The sequence below is a fragment of the Hemitrygon akajei genome, chromosome 3 (assembly GCF_048418815.1).
Source record: "Hemitrygon akajei chromosome 3, sHemAka1.3, whole genome shotgun sequence".
In the NCBI taxonomy this organism is placed as follows: Eukaryota; Metazoa; Chordata; class Chondrichthyes; order Myliobatiformes; family Dasyatidae; genus Hemitrygon; species Hemitrygon akajei.
The window spans coordinates 28,291,097-28,313,266 of NC_133126.1; the positions used below are offsets into that span (position 1 = coordinate 28,291,097).

Consider the following 22,170-nt stretch of genomic DNA (forward strand, 5'->3'; position numbering starts at 1 on the left):
AATGACTATCATTAAGTAGCACTCACATCCACAGTGATGAAATGCTTTGAGAGGTTGGTCATGGCCAGAATCAACTCCTGCCTCAGCGAGGACTTGGATCCACTGCAATTTGCCTGTTGCCATAATAGGTCTAGCACAGATGCATTCTCAATGGCTCTTCACATGGCCTTAGATCATCAGGACAATACAAACACTTATGTCAGGATGCTGTTCTTTGACTATGGCTCAGCACTTAACATCATCATTCCCACAGTCATGATGAATAAGCTACAGAAAGAACCTGGCCCTCTGTACCTCCCTCTGCAATTGAATCCTCAGCTTCCTAACCGGAAGACTACAATCTGTGCAGATTGGTGATAACATCTCCTCCTCACTGACAATCAACACTGGCACACCTCAGGGATGTGTGCTTAGCCCTCTGTTCTACTCTGTCTCTAAACTCATGACTGTGTGGCTAGGTATAGCTCAAATACCATCTATAAACTTGCTGATACAATCATTGGTGGTAGAATCGCAGATGGAGATGAGAGGGTGTACAGGAGCAAGATATACCAGCTAGTTGAGTGGTGTTGCAGCAACGATATTGCACTCGATGTCAGTAAGAGGAAAGAGCTGGTTGTGGACTTCAGGAAGGATAAGACAGGGGAGCAAGAATCAATCCTCATAGAGGGATCAGAAGTGGAGAGAGTGAAGAATTTCAAGTTCCTGGGTGCCAGGATCTCTGAGGATCTAGCCTGGTCCCAACGTGATGATGCAGTTATAAAGAAGGCAAGACAGCAGCTGTATTTCATTAGGAATTTGAAGAGATTTGGTTTATCAACTAAAATACTTGAGGACTTCTATAGATGTATGGTGGAGAGCATTCTGATAGGCTGTTATGGGAGGAGGGATGTGGGGGGCTACAGCACGGGATCAAAAGAAGCTACAGAAAGTTGTAAAATTAGCTCCATCTTGGGTACTAGCCTGCGTAGTACCCAGGACATCTACAAGGAGAGGTGGCTCAGAAAGGCAACGTCCATTATGAAAGACCCCCATCACCCAAGACTTGCCTTTCATGCCTTCTTCTCACTGTTACCATCAGGTAGGAGATACAGAAACCTGAAGGCACACACTCAGTGATTCAGGAACAGCTTCTTCCCTTCTGCCATCCGATTCCTAAATGGACATTGAACCCATGAACACTACCTCATTTTTTTTAATACATTATTTCAGTTTTTGCACTGTTTTAAATCTATTTATTATACATATATGTACTTATTGTAATTGATTTACTTTTTTTTTCTTTCTATATTATCATGTATTGCATTGTATCACTGCCACTAAGTTAACAACTTCCATGACACATGCTGGTAATAATAAATCTGATTCTGATTCAGCCTATCTATGCCCCTTATGATTTTATACACCATTACCCCACAGTCTGTTACACTCCAAGAAATAAAGTTCTGGCCTGTCCCTCCTCTCCCTAAAACTCAGTCTTTCAAGTGCTGGCAACATCCTTGGAAATCTTTCCTGCACTTTTTTCAGCATCACCTCTGACAGCAAGTTCCAGATATCAACTTTAAAAATCTTCCTTAATACCTTGAACCCTTTATTTTTGATCCCCCATCATGGGAAAATATTTTGATTCACTGCTCTATATACCTGCATCATATCAAAGTTCAAAATAAATTTATTATCAAAGTACATATATGTGACCATATATAACCCTGAGATTCATCTTTTTGCGGGCATACTCAGTAAATCAAACTACCATAAGAGAATAAATGAAAGATCATACTGCCAGGGTAGACAACCAGTATGCAAAGACAACAAATTGAGCAACTACAAAAAGAAAAAAAAAAGCAATACATATCGAAAAGATGGGATGAAGAGTCTTTGAAAGTGAGTCCATAGGTTGTGGAAACATTTCAGTGATGGGGCAAGTGAAGTTATCCCCTTTGGTTCAAAAGCTTGACAGTTGAAGGGTAATAACTGTTTCTGAACCTGCTGGTGTGGGTCCTGAGGCTCCTGTACCTTTTTCCTGATGGCAGCAGTGAGAAGAAATTATGACCTGGGTGGTGGGTGTCCCAAATTATGGATGCTGATTTCCTGCGACTATGCTCTGTGTAGATGTGCTCAGTGGTGGGGAGGGCTTTGCCCTTGATGGACTGGGCCATATCCATGACTTTTTGTTGGACATTCTTCTGTTCAAGGGCATTGGTGTTCATCTGTCAGCCTTCAGGAAAGTTGAACGCAGCCTATCCAATCCCTTCCCAGAAATAAGGTTCTCCAGGCAACATCATGACGAATGTGCTCTTCACCCCATCCAGCACAACCACATCCTTCCAATAGTGTAGTGACCAGAGTGTGGCCTAAGCAGTGTCTTGTAAAGAGGCAACAAAGTATTCCACCTCTTATTCAGTGCCTTGGCCTATAGAGGCAAGCATGCCTCCACCGTGACTACCTGTGCCACCACCTTCTGGGAACAATGGACTTGAACCTTAAACCAAGACCTCGTATATGATTTACCAGAAATGATCACCTCATACTTGTAAGATCTAATTTCATCTGCCCAGCCTTCATGATATATCTTAATTTACAGGGTACAAATTCCAGATTTATAGATGGCACAAAATGAAGGCAGATGGTGAGCTGTAAGTAGAAGATTAGTGGATTGGGGATGGTGGCCAATGCTGTTAAAGATGGCACACACCAGTGGCTAGTGTAATGCTTTACAACATAAGCGCTTGGGGTTCAATTCCTGCCGCTATCTGCAAGGAGTTTGTACATTCTTCCCGTGACCACTTGGGTTTCCTCTGAGTGCTGCAGTTACATTCTAATGATGTACAGATTAGGGTTAGTAAATTGTGAGCATGTTGAGTTGGTGATGGAAGCATGGTGACATCTGTGGGGTATCCCCAGCACATCCTCGGACAGAGTTAGTCGATGCAAATAACATATTTGACTGTAAGTTTTGATATACATTTGACAATCTTTAGATTGTCTATTGACTGACTTCCTATACGGGAGCAGGGGGATTCAGTGACTGGAGAATAACTCCTCAAGGGAAAATCATTGTCCTCCCATATTCTGGTGACACCCAGCGTCCCCCAAGCCAATGAGATCAAATATGCTTATCTGCAATAAAGAAACTCTCAAAATGTAAAAGAAAGATTCAAACCTTAATCCTTTGAGTCATTCCATTATAAACTTTGTAAACTCATCTCTTGTTTAGGTTGCAAATACCCTTAACTGAATTTGACTCTGACTTAATATTTTGTCAACACTTGGGGAGTCCACTTTAATCTGGTGCAGAGGTTTCCAAGCTGGGGTCCACAGATCCTTCAGTTAATGGTCATGGTCCAAGGTATAAAAAATCTTGGGAACCCCTGATCTAGTGTATTTTAAATTGGATGTTCAGAACACTGTTGAGACATTAAGACGAATCATGTTACGACATTGGTATGCTGAATTAAAGCATAGTGGACTGGCATGGACAGGCAAGGAGTCATGAGCAAGAGCTTGTTCTAATGTTGTTCTGTTTATCATTGGGAGATGAGATTAGAGCTAGAGCTAACATTGTTATTGGAGAAAAATAGTAAGCAAGGCTTAAAAGTTCTCAGTCGGGGAGAGAAACATTATCGACGGAGGAAGCCTATATGGTCACAGGGAGAACATACAGATGGTGGCTGTAATTGAATTGAACCCTAATTACTGGTGTTGTGTTACAGCAACTACTACATCACTGTAGAATAGGAGAATGTGGGATGATCTAGCTTTATTTATCATATTTATATCAAAACATACAGTGAAATGTGCCATTTGCTTCAAGTAGACACAGTCCGAGGATTATGCTGGGGCAAGTGTTGCCGTGTTTCTGGTACCAACATAGCATGCCACAACTTACTAACCCAAATCTGTATCTCTTTAGAATGAGGAAGGAGGCTGGAGCACCCAGAGGAAACCCACACAGTTACAGCAGAATGTAGAAAGTCCTTAGAACAGCAACAGGAATTGAACTTGAATTGTTGGTGCTGTAATAGTGTCATGCTAACTGAAACACCAGGCTGATGCCCGCAAATAAGTGGGATGAGAAGGGCAGATTGTGATCTGGTTTCTTCCTGCAGAGTTTGGGATCACTGGCCAACACTGACTCCGAGTTGTTTGACCAGCTGAAGCTGCAGGGAGCCGCGGACAGAGAGAGGCTGCTCTTTGCTCTGTACCAGGAGCTTAACCCATCTGATATGAACGTTGAGCAGATCCTGGGTAAGGAATACAGTAAGTGCAGTATACTTACTGTTCAATAAAAACAGAAAAGTTCAAGAGCATCAGGGGGCAGAAGTAAGCGTAGTCACTATCACTAAGGAGAAGGTGCTTGGGAATCTGAAAGGTCTGAAGGTAGATGAGTCATCTGGACCAGATGGACTACACTCCAGGGTTCTGAAATTGGTAGCAGAAGAGATTCTGGAGGCATTAGTAGTGACCTTTCAAGAATCTCTTGATTCTGGAATGGTTTTGGAGGAGTGGAAAACTTCACTCTTTAAGAATGGAGGGAGACAATAGACAAGAACTGATGAGATCATAAGAAGCAGAATTAGGACATTTGGTCCATGGAGTCTGCTGCACCATTTTATCATGATTGATCCATTTCCCTCTCAGCTCCAATCTGCCTTCTCCCCGTTTCCTTTCATGCCCTGACTAATCGAGAATCTTAGCAACCTTTGCCTTAAGTATACCCAATGACTTGGCCTCCGCAGCTGCCGGTGACAACAAATTCCACAGATTCACCATTCTCTAGCTAAAGAAATTCCTCCTCATCTCTGTTCTAAAAGGAGACCCCTCTATTCTGAGGTTGTGTCCTCTGGTCTTGGGCTCCCCAACCACAGGAAACATCCTCTCCACATCCACTCTATCAAGACCTTTCACCATTCAATAGGTTTCAATGAGGTCACCCCTCATTCTTCTGAATTCCAGTAAGTACAGGCTCAGAACCATCAAACACTCTTCATATGACAAATTATAGGTCAGTTAGCCCGATTTCAATGGTTGGCTAGATGTTGGAGTCTTCTGGACAAGTACAGTGAGGTACAGGTAGAGTGAAAAACTTAAGCAGGAGATTCTGCAGATACTGGATATCTTGAGCAACATAGGCAAAATGCTTGAGAAACTCAGTGGGTCAGGCAGCATCTATGGAGAGGAGTAAACCGTCGACATTTCCAACTGAGAGCCTTCATCAGAATAAAGTGATAGGTAAGAGCATGTGAGGGGGATTCCTCCTTTGTCCTTTCTCTCTTTCACCTCGCATCATCCCATCTTCCCCCTCTCCTCGTTTCATCTTTCACCTGCCGGCTTGTACTACTTGCCCCTCCTCAAATTCTTATTCTTGCTTCTGCCCCCTTCTTTTTCAGTCCTGATGAGGGGGCTCAGCTCAAAGCGTTGACTTCATTCCCCTCACCAGAAGCTGCCAACTCAGTAAAAATGAACTTGCTTGCAGCAGCACAAAGTACAGACAATGCATAGCACACAGATTATGCCAGAATCAACAAGACAGTGAACAAAAGGAGCGTGCAAAATCAGACATTAGTGCAGATAATAACCAGACACAAGAGGTGCTCCGTATTTTTCCGCAACTTAGGTAGGGTTCGGGTTGTGCAGGTCGGTTGAAGAACCTGACAGTTACAGAATTACATCTGTTCCTGGTGGTGTGGGACTTCAGGCTTCTGTACGTCCTGCCCGACAGTAACAACAAGAAGAGGGCATGACCAGATTGGTGGGATCCTTGATGACGAATGCCAAGCGTATTCCTGGCAACCGTAGCACCATCTTGAAGCCACAGTGCACCTCCCCAAATTACAGGTCAAAGTCAATTTATTATCCAATACGCATATGTCGCCAGATATATCTTGAGATTCATTTTCTCGCAGGCATTCACAGGAAAATAAAGAAATACAACAGAATTTGTTAAAGCTAGATGTGCACAAAGACTGATAAATAACCAAAGTGCAAAAGAAAACAAACTGTACAATGAAAAGTACTAACATGAATTGTATGAGTCCTTGAAAGTGAGCTCGTAGTCTGAGGAATAAGTTAAGTATTGAGGCAAATGAAGTTATCCACACCACTTCAGGAGGCTGATGGGTGTGGGGTAATAACTATTCCAGAAGCTGGTGGTGTGGGACTTCAGGCTCCTGCCGAATGATAGTAGCAAGAAGAGTGTGGATGGTGGGGGTTCTTTATGATGGGTGCTGTTTTCCTGTGGCAGCATTGCATTTAGTGTGCTCAATGGCGTGGAGGACTTTGCCTCTGATGGACTGGGCTGTATCCACCACTGTAAACTTCGGTAGGCTTTTCCATTCTTGGGCATTGGTGTTTCCATACCAACGATCAGCAGTTCCCATGTTCGAGTATTTTACCCATATTCCTACAATAACTTGAGAAAATAATTCTCCTCTTCCCAAACTTGTTCCATTGCAAATGGGAAATCTGTTTCTAAAGAGAAAGATTCATCACATGTACATCAAAGTACATAGTGGAATGTGCCGTTTGTATCTATAAGTAAAACAGTCTGTAGATGTGTTGGGGGCAGCCTGTAAGTGCACCACACTTCTTGCGGTCAACGTAGCATGACCACAACTCACTAACCCTAACACATCCATCTTGGGAATGTGGGACGAAACCCACATGATCCCAGGCAGAACGTACAAACTCCTTACAACAGCAGGGATTGAACCAGGGTTGTTGGCATTGTAAAGCATCATGCTAACTGGTACACTGCTGTTCTAATGGGCCTACTGTAACTTTCCATAAGGAAAAGAAAATATAGATGCTGGAAACCTGCAATAAACCAATATAGGAAACACCCAGTGGGTCAGGCAGTGACTGTGGAGAGGAAAACAGAGTTAATATTTCAGGTCTGGGCTACTGTCGTAAATGAGCCTGAAACATTATTTGTAAGGAGATTAATGATAATGGGGAACTGGCACAGAACAGGAGTTGAGGCTAGCATAGATCAGCCAATGATTGCCTTGAATGGCAGGCAGGCTTGAGGGGCTGAGTGGCCTAGGCCAGCTCCATTCTTTTGTACTCGTGTGTCTCTTTCTCTACAGATGCCGCCTGTCCTGCTGTACGTCACTCTTTAGTTCACTCTTTCCAAGATCTCAATTTGCACAAAAACCTCAGTAGCGGGAAGACAAGATAGGATGTGTGGATCAAGACATGATTTAGATCCTCTTTCCCTATGCTCTCATACAGGAAGCACTGACATTGACAACGTGTTCTGTGGTGTGGAGTTACCAACGGACAGGCCAGGCTCAGAGGATCGGATATCAGGAGAACATTTGCTTCAGGCCAACCCCAGGTAGACAATATGACCTCTGCTCTGTCACCTCAGGCAGGAAGAACTGAGTTATAGAGAAAGTTTGAATGTGTTAGGACTTTATTCCCTGGAGCATTGAAGAATGTGGAGAGATCTGAATGAAATTATAAGGGGCATATAGTAGATGGGGTAAATACAAGCAGGATTTTTTCCATTGAGGTTGGGTGAGACTAGAAATAGGTTAACAGTAAAAGCTGAAATATATGAGGGGTGATTGATAAGTTTGTGGCTTATGGTAGAAGGAGTCAATTTTAGAAAACCTAGCACATTTATTTTTCAACATAGTCCCCTCCTACATGTACACGCTTAGTCCAGCAGTCCTGGAGCATACAGATCCCTTCTTTGTGGAAGTGGTCCACAGTAGGGGTGACTGATAAGTTTGTGGCCTAAGGTAGAAGGAGATGAGTTATTTACTTCAAATTTCTGCATTATCACTCAAAGAGTTGACCTGCACGTACGTGTAACGAGAACATCTTGGACCTCCAGGTGGTTCACAGCAGGGTGATTGATAAGTTCATGGCCTAAGGAGATGAGTTATACAGCTCTCGTTACATGCATGTAGAGTTCAACTGTGAAAATGCAGAAAGTTTGAAGTTAATAACTCAGTTCTACCTTAGGCCACAAACTTATCAATCACCCATACTGTGGACCATTCTGGAGGTCCAAGACACCGACTTGTACAAAGAAGGGATCCATATGCTCCACAATCGCAAGTTTGTAAATGTTGGAAAAATAAATGTGCTAGGTTTTCTAAAATTGACTCCTGCCTTAGGCCATGAACCTACCCCTCGTATAAGCAGAACCTCTTCACTCAAAGGGTGCTGATAGTGTGGAATGAGCTGCTAGCAGAAGTAGTGGATACAGGTTCGATTTCAACATTGAAGAGAAGTTTGGTTAAGTACATGGATGGGAGGGGTATGGAGGGCTATGATCCAGGTGACGAGGCAGAATAACAGCGTGGCTTGGATTAGGTGGGCCACAGTGCCTGATTCTGTGCTCTACGATCTGCTTACCCATTCCCCACCTCTCAGCTCGCCTCCCCACCAGAATGTCACAGTCTGTTCCCATAAATGTGCAACAACAGTGCAGCAGGGAATTCAGGAAGGTAGCTGTCCCGGGTGGGGCAAGCAGAGCAAGGGATTGGGCTGAAGCTGAGACGTTGTGTGCCATTGCAGGGGGCTACCTCTCCAGGTAGATATCCCTAACCCTTACCCAAACTCAGCATAATCAAGGACCCCTCCCACCCACTGACACTCTCTCTCTCCCCCTCCCATCGAGTGGGAGATACAGAGCACACATACCACCAGGCTCAGGGACTGTCTCTTGAAGGGGCCTGTTACACGATACAGGTGAATTATTGATCTCCGTGTCTGCCTCCTTTGACCCTGTACTACACTTAGTGTACCACGCTATATTCTGCATTCTGTTATTGTTTTTCCTTTGTACTAGCTTGCTGCACTGATGTATGGAGTGATTTATATAGCTGGTATGCAAACAGAAGTTTTCCTCTGTATCTTAGTACATGTGACAATAACAAACCAGCAACCAATTACCAATTGCAGCATGTAGCTTAGCATCATTGCTTTACAGTACCAGCAGTCCCAGATAGGGTTTTCATTCCCATCACACTCTGTAAGGAGTTTGTACTTTCCCCCACATGGGTTAACCACATGGGATTCCTCCAGATGCACTGGTTTCCTCCCATATTCCAAAGACATATGGGTTTAGGGCTAGCAAGATACGGGAATGTTCTGTTGGTGCTGGAAGTGTGGTGACACTTGTGAGCTGTTCCCAGCACAATCCTCACTGATCTACTTTAACGTAAACAACACATTTCACTGTAAGTTTCAAGGTGCATATGACAAATAAAGCTAACCTTTCTTTCTAATTACACCCAATGAGTCTATTTGGTAAATGATATTTCTCTGTTTTGGTGCCACTCTGTGTAACTTTAATTCAGAACTATGTTTAATTCTTTTTCAGTTATGTGATTCTGGAGGAATTGGTGGTGGAATCAACGATCAATAACTCACCAGGTAAGTGGCATTAGGGTTTGGGCCTTAGGGATTCTTGTAGAACAGAGAGACCTAGATTACAGGCACATGGTTCCCTTAAAGTGGGGACACAGGTGGCATTTGGCATTTAATTCCGCAGCATAAAAGCCAAGACCAACAGGCTCCAGGACAGCTTCTTCCACCAGGCCATCAGACTGATTAATTCATGCTGACACAATTGTATTTCTATGCTCTATTGACTGTCCTGTTATACATACTATTTATTACAAATTACTATAATTTCCACATTGCACATTCAGACAGAGACGTAATGTAAAGGATTTCTCATCATGTATATGAAGGATATAAGAAATAAATTCAGTTCAATGATCTTCAGCAACCAGGGCATTGGGCTTGTTGCAACTGTGCAAGTCATTGGTGAGAGGCCACTCTTGAGAGTATTATGTACGGTTCTGCTTGCCAAGCTAGAGGAGGAATGTCGTCAGGTTGGAAAGGGTGCATGAGAGATTTACGTGGGTTGCACCAAGACTGGCAGGGCTTGAGCTATAAGAGGCTAGGACTGAAGGAGGCTGCGGGTGACATTATAGAGGTTTATAAAACCATGAGAGTCATAGATGAGGTGGATGGTCGCAGTCTTTATCCCAGGGTAGGAGAATCCAAAACTAGAGGGACTAGATCAGAATCAGGTTTATTATCACTGAAATTTGTTGTTTATAGTAGTAGTGCACTGTTATTGGGGTAAAAAATAATAGAATAGAATTACTAAATGTTTATTTATTTATTTATTTAGTGACACGGCACCGAACAGCCCCCTCTGGCCGTACTGCTCACCAACCCATCTATTTAACCCTAGCCTAATCACAGGACAATTTACAGTGAACAATTAACTTACTAACTGGTATATCTTTGGACTGTGGGAGGAAACCGGAGCACTTGGAGGAAACCCATGCAGTCACAAGGAGAGTGTACATCCTTACAGATGGTGCCAGAATTGAACCCTGAACTCAGAAAGGCCGGAGCTGCAATAGCACCGTGTTAACCACTATGTTACCATGACGCCCAGTTACAATGGGAAATATATGAAAAAAATTAATAAAATATGGTGCAAAAAGAGAGAAAAATAGTGTTCCTGGGTTCATGAAGCATTCAGCAATCTGATGGCAGAGGTGAAGAAGCCTTTTTCTAAGATGTTAAAACTGCATCTTCTGGCTCTGGTTCCTCCTCCCCAGAGGTAGTAATGAGAAGAGGGCATGTACAGGATGGTGAAGGTCACCTTCTGGAAGCATCACCTTTTGAAGATCTCCTCAGTGATGGGGAGTGTTGTGCCCAAGATGGGTCTCGCTGAGTCTACAACCCTCAGCAGCTTTTACCAGTCCTGTGCAGTGGTGTCTCCCACCAGACGGTGATGCAGTTACTCATAATACTTTCCACAGTACATCTGTAAAAATTTACTACAGTCTTTGGTAACATAACAGATGTCCTTAAGCTCCTAATGAAGTATAGCCACTGGCATACCTTTTTCACGATTGTATCAATGTATTGGGCCCAGGATCTGAGATGTTGATACCCAGGAACTTGAAGGTTCTCACTCTTTCCACCGAGAAGATAATTTTTTAAACTTGAAATACAGCGTGGAATAGGCCCTTCTGACTCTTTGAGTCATGCCATCCAGCAATCCCCTGATTTAATCTGAGCCCTAACATGGGATAATTTACCATGACCAAATAACCTACCAACCGGTATGTCTTTGGACTCTGGGAGGAAGCCGGAGCACCCGGAGGTAACCCACACAGTCTTGGGGAGAACGTTCAAACTCCTCACAGACAGCAGGAGGAATTGAAGCTGATCGCCTGTACTGTCAAGCATTGTGCTAACGGGGATTAAAGGGGATTTAAGGGGGAACATTTCCATGGGAGGGTGGTAGATATATGGAAGGAGCTGCCGGAGAAGTGATAGAGGGGGATCAAGTTGCAATGTTTAAAAGACATTCAGATAAGTACATGGATAGGGAAGGTTTAGGGGGATATGGCCCAATGCAAGACAATGGGACTTGTTCAATAGACATCTTGGTCTGTGTGGATGGGTAATCTGAAGGGCCTGTTGCTGTGCTGTATGACTCTGAAAGTACATTCAATTTAAATTACGCTATATGCAGAACAGGAGGAATTAGAGACTCTAAATTCAAAATGAATTTGCCTATAAATTTCCCTCCTGCAGTTGTGAATCTTCAGCATTCTCTATTCCAGACTTAGAGGAGAGTAAGCATTATGAGTGATGAATAGGAACAGGAGGTGACATGGGTCACGCGAGTGTAATTAGGCAGTGCGGGCTTGTCGGGCCGGAAGGGCCTGTTACCAGGCCTGTCCTGAGGTCGGAGGAGTGTGTGTGTGTGTGTGTGTGTGTGTGTGTGTGTGTGTGTGTGTGTGTGTGTGTGTGTGTGTGTGTGTGTGTGTGTGTGTGTGTGTGTGTGTGTGTGTGTGTGTGTGTGTGTGTGTGTGTGTGTGTGTGTGTGTGTGTGTGTGTGTGGATCTTGTTTTGCTATTGTTGTTGTGTTGCTTGTTGTGTAACGTGTTGTTCTGCCCGGCATTGTGAACATGATATATTGGCGCTGGAATGTGTGGTGACAGTTGTGGGCTGCTCTCAGCCAACAATCCCACTAACTTTCTTCCAGCTGTGCAGCCCAAGCATTGCTCTGCAAGGAAATTTTTACATGGCCTGAAAACTGTGCGGTCCTTTAAATGTTTTTTTCTGCAATATGCATACTACAAGTATTTGGAATAAAAGCTGAAAAACCAAATACTTTTGATTTTATTTATTAATTGAAGGGTATAATGGAATACAGTACAACAAAGACAATCATTTACATTCAGTGATGGTCTTTAGTGGGTTGGCGGTTTATTAATGATGAGCTACTGACTTTCATTCTTTGTTTATTGTTACAATTTGTATCAGTGTTGAAACTTAAAACACTGACAATGTACAGTAAATAAGTTGAAGCTTTAAAATGTTTCAAAGTAAAGGTTGTGGTATGTTTATTATTTAGAAATTTTATGGATTATATTCATGAACTCATAATTAATTAAAAGATATTTCACAATTATATTACCATAGATTTCAAAAATAAGTTGGCATTATTTCAAGGTTACATTAACATAATTTCAAAGTTCAAAGTAAATTTATTATCAAAGTACACATATGTCACTATATACAACCCTGAGATTCATTTTCTTGTGGGCATACACAATAAATCCATAATAGAATAATAACCATAATAGAATCAATGAAAGACCGCACCAGCCTGGGTGTTCAACCAGTGTGCAAAAGACACAAACTGTGCAAAAACAAGAAGAAAAAAAAGAAAAATAAATAAGTAATAAATATAGAAAACATGAGATTGTAGCGGTGTGCTACACGCAGCGCTGCAATAACGATGCGGAGTCGGTGAGCTGCAGTTGCAAAAGAGGTTTATTCAAACTTCGCAGCCTCGCTTTAAAGCCTTCCTGATCCTGCCCTCCCCGGGCGGGAATGCTGTAGGGGGCGAGTATTCACAGTCCCATCCCGCACGCGGGCTTTTCCCCTTGCTGGTGAAGCAGGCTTGGCGCCCTCTTTGGGACCGGCCTCTATGCTGGCACGCGCCGCTTTGTGAACCGGTTCGAGTGCGCTGGGAAGTGAGTCGCCACATAACCCCCCCCCCCAGAACCGGCGATACACCCCCCAATGTCCACAGTCTGGGCTGGACCCTGTTTGGGAGGTCTGTCTCTGCGCCGCGGTGCTGGAATCTCGACCGACTGCGCCAAGTCCACATGGGCCAGTTTGAGTCGGTCCACCGTGAAAACCTCCTCTCTCCCCCCAACGTCCAGCACAAATGTGGACCCGTTGTTTCTGATCACCGTAAACAGCCCCTCGTAGGGCCGCTGTAGCGGTGCCCGATGTCTGCCCCATTGTACAAAAACGAACTTACAGTTTTGCAGGTCTTTGGGTACGCAGGTCGGGTTCTGTCCATGCTGCGAAGTGGGTATGGGTGCCAGGTTACCGAGCCTCTCGCGTAGTCTGCCCAGGACTGCTGCGGGTTCTTCCTCTTGCCCCCTTGGGGCTGGTATGAACTCCCCTGGGACGACCAGGGGTGCGCCGTACACCAACTCAGCCGACGAGGTGTGCAGATCTTCTTTCGGCGCCGTGCGGGTTCCAAGCAGGACCCAGGGAAGCTCGTCCACCCAGTTAGGCCCTTTGAGGTGGGCCATGAGAGCCGACTTCAGGTGACGGTGGAAACGCTCCATCAGGCCGTTCGATTGTGGGTGATAGGCAGTGGTGTGGTGCAGCTGTGTCCCCAAAAGGCTGGCCATAGCTGACCACAGGCTGGAGGTGAACTGGGCGCCTCTGTCGCAGGTAATGTGGGCCGGTACACCAAAGCGAGATACCCAGGTTGCAATCAGTGCTCAGGCGCAAGATTCGGAGGTGGTGTCGGTGAGCGGGACCGCCTCTGGCCATCTTGTGAACCGGTCCACGATAGTTAGGAGGTGCCACGCTCCTCGCGACACTGGCAGGGGGCCCACGATATCCACATGAATGTGGTCGAAGCGCCGGTGGGTGGGGTGGAACTGCTGCGGCAGAGCTTTGGTGTGCCGCTGCACCTTGGCTGTTTGGCAGTGCATGCACGTTTTGGCCCATTCACTGACCAGCTTGCGGAGTCCGTGCCAAACGAACCTGTTGGAGACCATCCAGACGGTTGTCCTGATGGAGGGGTGCGCTAAGTTGTGAATGGAGTCGAAAACGCGCCGACGCCAAGCTGCCGGGACAACGGGACGGGGTTGGCCGGTGGTGACGTCACAGAGCAGGGTCCTCTCACCTGGGCCTATGGGGAGGTCCTGGAGCTGCAAACCGGAGACTGCGGTTCTGTAACTAGGGGTCTCCTCATCTGCCTGCTGCGCCTCTGCCAGTGCTTCATAGTCTATCCCCTGGGACAGGGCTTGGATGTTAGGGCGGGAGAGAGCGTCCACCACGACATTGTCCTTTCCCGAGACATGCCGGACATCCGTCGTGTATTCGGAGATGTAGGACAGATGTCACTGCTGGCGGGACGACCAGGGGTCGGATGCCTTCGTGAACGCAAAGGTAAGCGGTTTGTGGTCCGTGAACGCGGTGAAGGGCCTACCTTCCAAGAAGTACCTGAAATGCTGGATTACCAGGTATAGTGCCAACAGTTCCCGGTCGAAAGCACTATATTTGAGCTTGGGTGGTCATAGGTGTTTGCTGAAAAACACCAGGGGTTACCAGCGACCCTCAATGAGTTGTTCCAGCACCCCACCGACTGCCTTGCTGGATGCGTCCACTGTGAGGGCGGTAGGGATGTCCGTTCTGGGGTGCACTAGCATCGCGACGTTTGCTAAGGCTTCTTTGGTTTTAATGAAAGCAGTGGCGGACTCCTCGTCCCAGGTAATGTCCTTGCCCTTACCCAACATCAGGGCAAACATCACATGACATCAGGGCAGCATGATTCGGGCAGCTGAAGGGAGGAAGCGGTGGTAGAAATTCACCGTACCCACAAATTCCTGAAGGCCTTTGATTGTGTTGGGTCAGTGGAAATGGTGGACTGCGTCTACTTTAGCAGGCAGAGGGGTTGCCCTATCTTTAGTAATCCTGTGGCCCAGGAAGTTGATGGTGTCGAGCTCGAACTGGCATTTGGCCGGGTTGATTGTCAGGCCGTATTCACTCAGTTGGGCATAGAGTTGATGGAGGTGGGACAGATGCTCCTGACGACTGCTACTGGCTATGAGGATGTCATCCAAATAGATGAAAGCGAAGTCCAGGTCGCGTCCCACCGCGTCCATTAGCCGCTGAAATATCTGTGTGGCATTCTTTAGGCCAAACGGCATGCAGAGGAACTTGAAAAGGCCGAACGGGGTGATGAGAGCCGTTTTGGGGACATCGTCTGGATGCATCGGGATTTGATGGTATCCCCGGACAAGGTCTACCTTGGAGAAGATCCGTGCGCCGTGCAGGTTTGCTGCAAAGTCCTGAATGTGTGGCACAGGGTAGCGGTCCAGTGTTGTAGCCTCGTTCAGTCTGCGGTAGTCGCCGCATGGTCTCCAGCCACCTGTTGCTTTGGGCACCATGTGCAGGGGGGAGGCCCATGGGCTGTCAGACCGCTGTATGATCCCCAATTCCTCCATCCTCTTGAACCCCTCCTTCACCAGTCGGAGCTTGTCCGGGGGAAGCCTTCGAGCACGGGCGTGGAGGGGTGGTCCTTGTGTCGGGATGTGGTGCTGTACGCCGTGTCTGGGCATGGCTGCCGTGAACTGTGGTGCCAGAACTGATGAGAAATCCGCCAGGACTCTGGTGAAGTCGTTGCCGAGCAGCGTGATGGAGTCTAGGTGTGGGGCCGGCAACTGGGCTTCACCCAGGGAGAACGTTTGAAAGGTCTCGGCGTGGACCAGTCTCTTCTCTTGCAGGTCGACCAGTAGGCTGTGAGCCCGCAAAAAATCCGCGCCCAGGAGCAGTTGGGTTACGGCGGCCAGTGTGAAGTCCCACGTGAACCGGCTGGAGCCGAACTGTAGCTGCACCGTATGGGTGCCTTAGGTCCTCACTGTGCTGCCGTTCACGGCCCTCAGGGTGGGACCCGGTGCCCTGTTGTGGGTGTCGTAACTCGTCGGAGGTAAGACACTGATCTCGGCACCGGTGTCGACCAAAAAACGGCGTCCTGACCGCTTGTCCCACACATACAGGAGGCTATCCCGATGGCCAGCTGCCATAGCCATCAGCGGCGGCTGGCCCTGATGTTTCCCGGGAACTTGCAGGGCGGGCTACAGTGGCAGGCTTCTGCGCCGCACCGCTGGTGGTAGAAGCACCATTGTTCGTTGGCCTCCTCACCCCTGCCTCTGGGGTTAGCGGGCTCTGTGGCCGGGCCGGGTCTGGTTTGCTGCTGGGAGCGTGGCCTGGTGATCTGTGTGATGGACGCCCCACTCTCCTTCTTGGATTTCCACAGCATGTCCGCCCAGGCCGCCACCCTCCGGGGATCGCTGAAATCCGCGTCGGACAGCAGCAGGCGTATGTCCTCGGGCAGCTGCTCCAGGAATGCCTGCTCAAACATGAGGTAGGGCTTGTGTCCTCCGGCCAGGGACAGCATCTCGTTCATCAAAGCCGATGGCGGTCTGTCTCCCAAACCATCCAGGTGCAGTAAGCGGGCAGCTCGCTCACGCCGTGAGAGTCCGAAAGTCCTTATGAGCAAGGCTTTGAATTCTGTATGTTTGCCGTCCGCTGGGGGCGACTGTATGAACTCCTCAACCTGGGCTGCTGTTTCCTGGTCGAGGGAGCTCACCACGTAGTAGTAACGTGTAGCATCCGAGGTTATCTGCCGAATGTGGAATTGGGCTTCTGCTTGCTGGAACCATAGGTGAGGTCGCAGCGTCCAGAAGCTTGGCAGTTTTAACGAAACTGCATGAACAGATGCAGCATCGTTCATCTTTGGTCCAAATATCGTTTGGGCCGTTGGGGTCACCAATTGTAGCGGTGTGCTACACGCAGCGCTGCAATAACGACACGTAGTCGATGAGCTGCAGTTGCAAAAGAGGTTTATTCAAACTTCGCGGCCTCGCTTTAAAGCCTTCCTGATCCCGCCCTCCCCGGGATCAGTCTTCACAGTATTCACAGTCCCGTCCTGCGCACGGGCTTTTCCCCTTGCTGGTGAAGCAGGCTTGGCGCCCTCTTTGGGACCGGCCTCTATGCTGGTGCGCGCCGCTTTGTGAACCGGTTCGAGTGCGCTGGGAAGTGGGTCGCCACAAGATGAAGATTTCCTGAAAATGAGTCCATAGGTTCTGGGAGCATTTCAATAATGAAGCAAGTGAAGTTGAGTGAAGTTATCACTTTTCGGTCAAGATCCTGATGGTTTAGGGGAATTAACTATTCCTGAACCTGGTGGTGTGAGTCCTGAGGCTCCTGTACCTTCTTCCCAATGGCAGCAGTGGGAAGAGAGCATGACCTAGATGATGAGAGTCCCTGATGATGGATGCTGCTTTCCTGCAACAATGCTTCATGTAGATGTGCTCAGTAGTGAGGAGAGCTCTATCCATAATGGATTGGGCCGTATCCATTACTGTTTGTAATGCTGTTCCAGGGCATTAGCAATTACATACCAGGCTGTGATGCAGCCAGTCAATATACTCTCCACTGCACATCTATACACATCTATTATTAATATGATTTCAAAATTGTAATAGCATTCTATAAATGAAAATTTCAGTTGCTCAGCAACAAAGGCTATGCATGTGGGAGCATTTCAGTAACTGCGCAGCCGTGCACCCGTACAGCTTAGAGGGCACAGTGCCCTCAGCACAACCCTTGGTTAATGATAATGATGTATTCCACAGAATGTTCCTATGCACATGTGATTATTAAATCTGAATCTTCTATGTGTTTTCCCTTGGCAGTGGACATTTTGTACAGTCACCAAACTCAGCAACTGGTTCAGGACACACCGTCTAAATCTGTGCCATTGTCTCCTGCTGCTTCTGAACAGGACCAGGTAATGCTTCCTCACTGGGTGACTAGGAAGATGGGAGAGCAGCCTCAAGCTAGGCCTGGATTAGGGTCATACAGCAGGGAAACAAGCACTTCTGCCCAACTGGTCCATGCCGACCATGATTCCTATCTAAGTTCATCCTATTTGCTCACATTTGGTCCATCTCCCTCTAAACCAGAGGTTGCCATCCTTTTTTATGTCATGGACTCCTACCATTACATGGGATACAGGGAAGGGGAAAAAGGCAGGAGATTGGGGCTGAGGGGAAAAATGGATCAGTCATGATGAAATGGAGGAGCAGACTTGCTGGGCCAAATGGCCTAAATCTGCTCCTATGTCTTATGGTCTTATTAACTGAGGTAGGTTGGGAACCCCCACCCTAAACTTTTCCTATCCCGAGTAACCTTAAAATGTGTTTAAAACCAAATCCTTGGAGGTCATTCCATATAATCACAAAATTCTGGAGGAACACAGTGGGTCAGGCAGCTTCTAATGGTTACGAGGTGAAAGCAGGAGAATGAGTTTGAGAGGGATAAGAAATCAGCCATGATGGAGCAGACTTGATGAGCCAAATGGCCTGATTCTACTCCTATGTCTCATTGTCTTATGGGACTATTTGCTTTTGTTATGAGGGAGCAAGTGGACTTTACTTAGTCCATCAAGTAACACTGAAGGACAACCTTGAAACGTATACAGGAGTATAAGAAACCTGTAAACTCCTTGGCCCATAAGCAGGAACAAAAGCAAGCCATTTAACTCACTCAGACTGATACAAAGGAACTGGAAAAAAGCCTTTTAGCCTCCCCTCGTCTAGATCATCAATGAACCGTAATATTGTTGATCCATCCACAAATTTACATAAAACATAGGAGGCCTAGTACTAACACCTTAAAGCTCTTAACCATGTTGTCTCTACAAATTATTCACAAAATGATTTATTCCACTCAAGGTAAATAAAGGAAATATTAACAGCTTAAATGTAGAACTCAAATATTGAATGTTTTAACTTAGATTACAAAGGGTGCTGAAACATCATGCATTTTTCACTTGGCTGCACTGGAAGCAAGCATTCAGAGCACTGACATCACAGAGTGTTTATCTTACTTAAAACACTTCATTACAGCACGGTGTTTCTGAAGTAAAAATGTTTCATGGGAACCCCGTTGCCTGACAGAAATGGAAATTCACCACCCATTTAATCACAGTCATATCCTTGACCTTCAGACAGTGTATAATTAACAAATCCTTCCCTTGTCAGGAAGCAGCCTGATGATTTATCTCTGACAGCGGATGAAAGTGCAGAGCAACTCAGTGACAATTTTCCGTTTCCAGCATTAAGGGACACTCCTTGAACATTTACCTTCATAGAGGTAGATAAGATTATAAAGAGCTTTTGGCATGTTGGCCCTAAATCAGGGCATTGAATACAGGAGTTGGGATGTTACATTGAAGTTGTACAAGATGTTGGAGAGGGCTAATTCAGAGTATTGTGTACAGTTCTGACTAGCCACCTATGAGAACGTCTTCAATAAGCTTGAAAGAGTACAGAGAAAATTTACAAGAATGTTGAGGACTTGAGGATCTGAGTTATAGTTGAATAGGTTAGAGGTTTATTCCTAGAGTGCAGAAGAATGAGGGAGATCTTACAGAGGTATATAAAATTATGAGGGGTATAGAGAGGATGAATGCATGCAGGCTTTGTTCACTGAGGCTGGAGACTAGAGCTAGAAGTCACAGGTTTAGGGTAAAAGATGAAATATTTAAAGGGAGCCTGAGGGAGAATTTTTTCACTCAGAGGATGCTGAGAGTGTGTTGAACGAGCTGCCAGTGGAAGTGGTGGATGCTGGTTCAATTGTAACATTGAAGAGAAGCTTAGGTATGTATATGGATGGAAGGGTATGGAGGGATATGGTCCAGGTGCAGGTTGATGGTATTAGAGCAGGTCAGCATTGACTAGATAAGCCAAAGGGCCTGTTTCTGTGCTCTAGTACTCTGGGACTCTAAGCCCTCTCTTCAGACACAGTCATACAGCATGGGAACATGCCCTTCAGCCCAACTGGTCCATGCCAACCATTTAAGCTTGTCCACGTTTGGCCACCATCTCTCTAAACCTTTCCTCCATCTAGATCTGTCCAAGTACCTTTTAAACCTTGTCTTCAGTGAACCAACGAGGTTAATGGAAGATTTAGAGAGAGCTTTCATTATTTTTGTGATGGTGGGAGAATATGTGCATTTTTGGGTACAGGGAGTTCTTGGGGTGCAAGTACATAGCTCCCTGAAATTGGCAAAGCAAGCGTGGAGGGGAACTTGCTGTCATTAGGTAGGGTATGAGTATATAAACTGGGAAGTCACATAGCGGCTGGGTGAGGTATTAAAGGGTGTGAGAGCGAGGGGAGAATGGGATTAGACTGGGAGGGCTATTAAAGGGAAAATGGGGAGTGAGTTATGTCGATTGACTTGTCTCAATAGGCTGATAGATGGTTAATAGCTGTTGATTCGAGGCTCTGGAGATGAGGCTTCAGGATCAAAAGAAATACAGCATGGATACAGGCCTTTCAGCCCACCAAGTATGTACTGACCCTCAACCATCCATTTACACCAATCTTAATCCTGTTTTATTCTCCCACATTCCCTTCAGCTACACTCCCCCCACTCCACACCAGATTCTGTCACTTCCTACACATTGGGGGAAATTTCCTGCAGACAATTAACTCCCCAACTTACATGTCTTTGGGATGTGGGGGCACACCGAGGAAATCTAGACTGTCACACTGCAGAGAGTAGTGGACTCTGCCCGATACATCATGGGTACATCCCTCTCCACCATCAGTAATATCTGCAAGAGACACTGCCTCAAGAAGGCAACATCGATCATCAAAGATCCCCACCATCCATCTCCTACCACCTTCTTACAGCTACTATTGGGCAGGAGGAGAGAAGCTTTAAGTCTCACAATACCTGGTTCAGGAACAGCTACTTCCATTCACCCATTTGGCACAATCCTAATCATTACAGTTTACCAACACTAATCTGTGTAAAGGGTGAAAGCTGAAATATTTAAAGGGAACATGAAGGGAGAACTTCTTCACTCTTGAGTGTGGAACGAGCTGCCAATGAAAATGGTGGATGTGGGTTTGATTTTAATATTTAAGAGCTCTTTGGATAAGTACGTGGAAGGGAGAGGTATGGAGGGCTATAGTCCAGGTGAACATCAATGGGACTAGGCAGAATAATAGTTTGGCATGGACTAGATGGGCTGAAAGGCCTGTCTCTGTGCTGCAGTGCTCCATGAAACTATGACCACTTTGCACTAAAATGAACTTTATTTTGTTCTAATCGTATTCCTCTTGTAAATATTGTGTATAATTTATGTTGAACTTTGCTTTTTCTTGTCGTTGTTTATCTGTTGCTATGTGCCTGTGATGCAACTGCAAGTTTTCTCTTTGCACCATAATCGTAAGTTTGACCTCAACTTTGATAGCACAAATGTCAGGATTGAACCCGTGTCACTGGCAGCGTAAGGCTGGCGTCTCTGCTGCCTGCACCGCCACGTAAGCAAGACCTACATCTCAAAGGCCAGAGCTGATGGCCCCCTTGATGGTGATGTCCTCTGCTGTGCTCACCCCTCAGGTGCCTCTGCTGAATCAGAGAGTGCTTGAACTCTCAAAGGTGGTGGATGAAGGGCTGCGTGAAGCGGGGTGCCAAGTCCAGGAATGTGATCTGTGGAAACCACTGGATCCGGCGCTGATGAAGGACCAGCTGGGACGTATCCAGGAGATGATGGAAGAGGTGGAAGAGAATATTTTGCAAATCGAGTTAGGGCAGCAGTCCTATAGTTGGGAAGACAGGTCAGTCAAGCTTAGTGAACCTCTCAAGAATTAGGTTTACTGTCACTGACAGATGTCATGAAATGTGTTTTGCGGCGACAGAACAGTTTAATACATAACATAGACTATAAATTACAAAAAGAAATGTACTGTGTGTATATACTTGTATGTATACAGGTAGATAAACAGACCAACTGACAGACTGACCGATCCTTCATCAGGACTGGAAAGAAAGCGGGTCAGAAGCCAAAAGGTAGCAGTGCAATCTGACCTAATGCAAAAGGAAATTAATTTATCTAAGTCCTGATGAAGGGTGTTGGGCCAAAATGTCAACTGTTTATTCCTCGACATAGATGCTGCTTGACCTGCTGAGTTCCTTTAGCATTTTATGTGTGTTACTCTGGCTTTCCAGCATCTGTAGAGTCTCTTGTGTTTATGAACTTGTGGGCTGCCTAG

At 46.1% G+C, this 22,170-nt stretch overlaps 1 protein-coding gene across 1 annotated transcript in view; it reads left to right on the forward strand.

The window, feature by feature from the left end:
* LOC140723002 (uncharacterized) overlaps positions 1–22,170 on the forward strand; it is an 86,594-nt gene that overhangs the window by 17,986 nt on the left and 46,438 nt on the right. The window contains exons 5-8 of the mRNA XM_073037632.1: positions 7,234–7,339; positions 9,341–9,393; positions 17,796–17,890; positions 21,518–21,735. Of these exons, the coding sequence (XP_072893733.1) occupies positions 7,234–7,339; positions 9,341–9,393; positions 17,796–17,890; positions 21,518–21,735 (472 nt within the window). The remainder of the gene's footprint in view (positions 1–7,233; positions 7,340–9,340; positions 9,394–17,795; positions 17,891–21,517; positions 21,736–22,170) is intronic.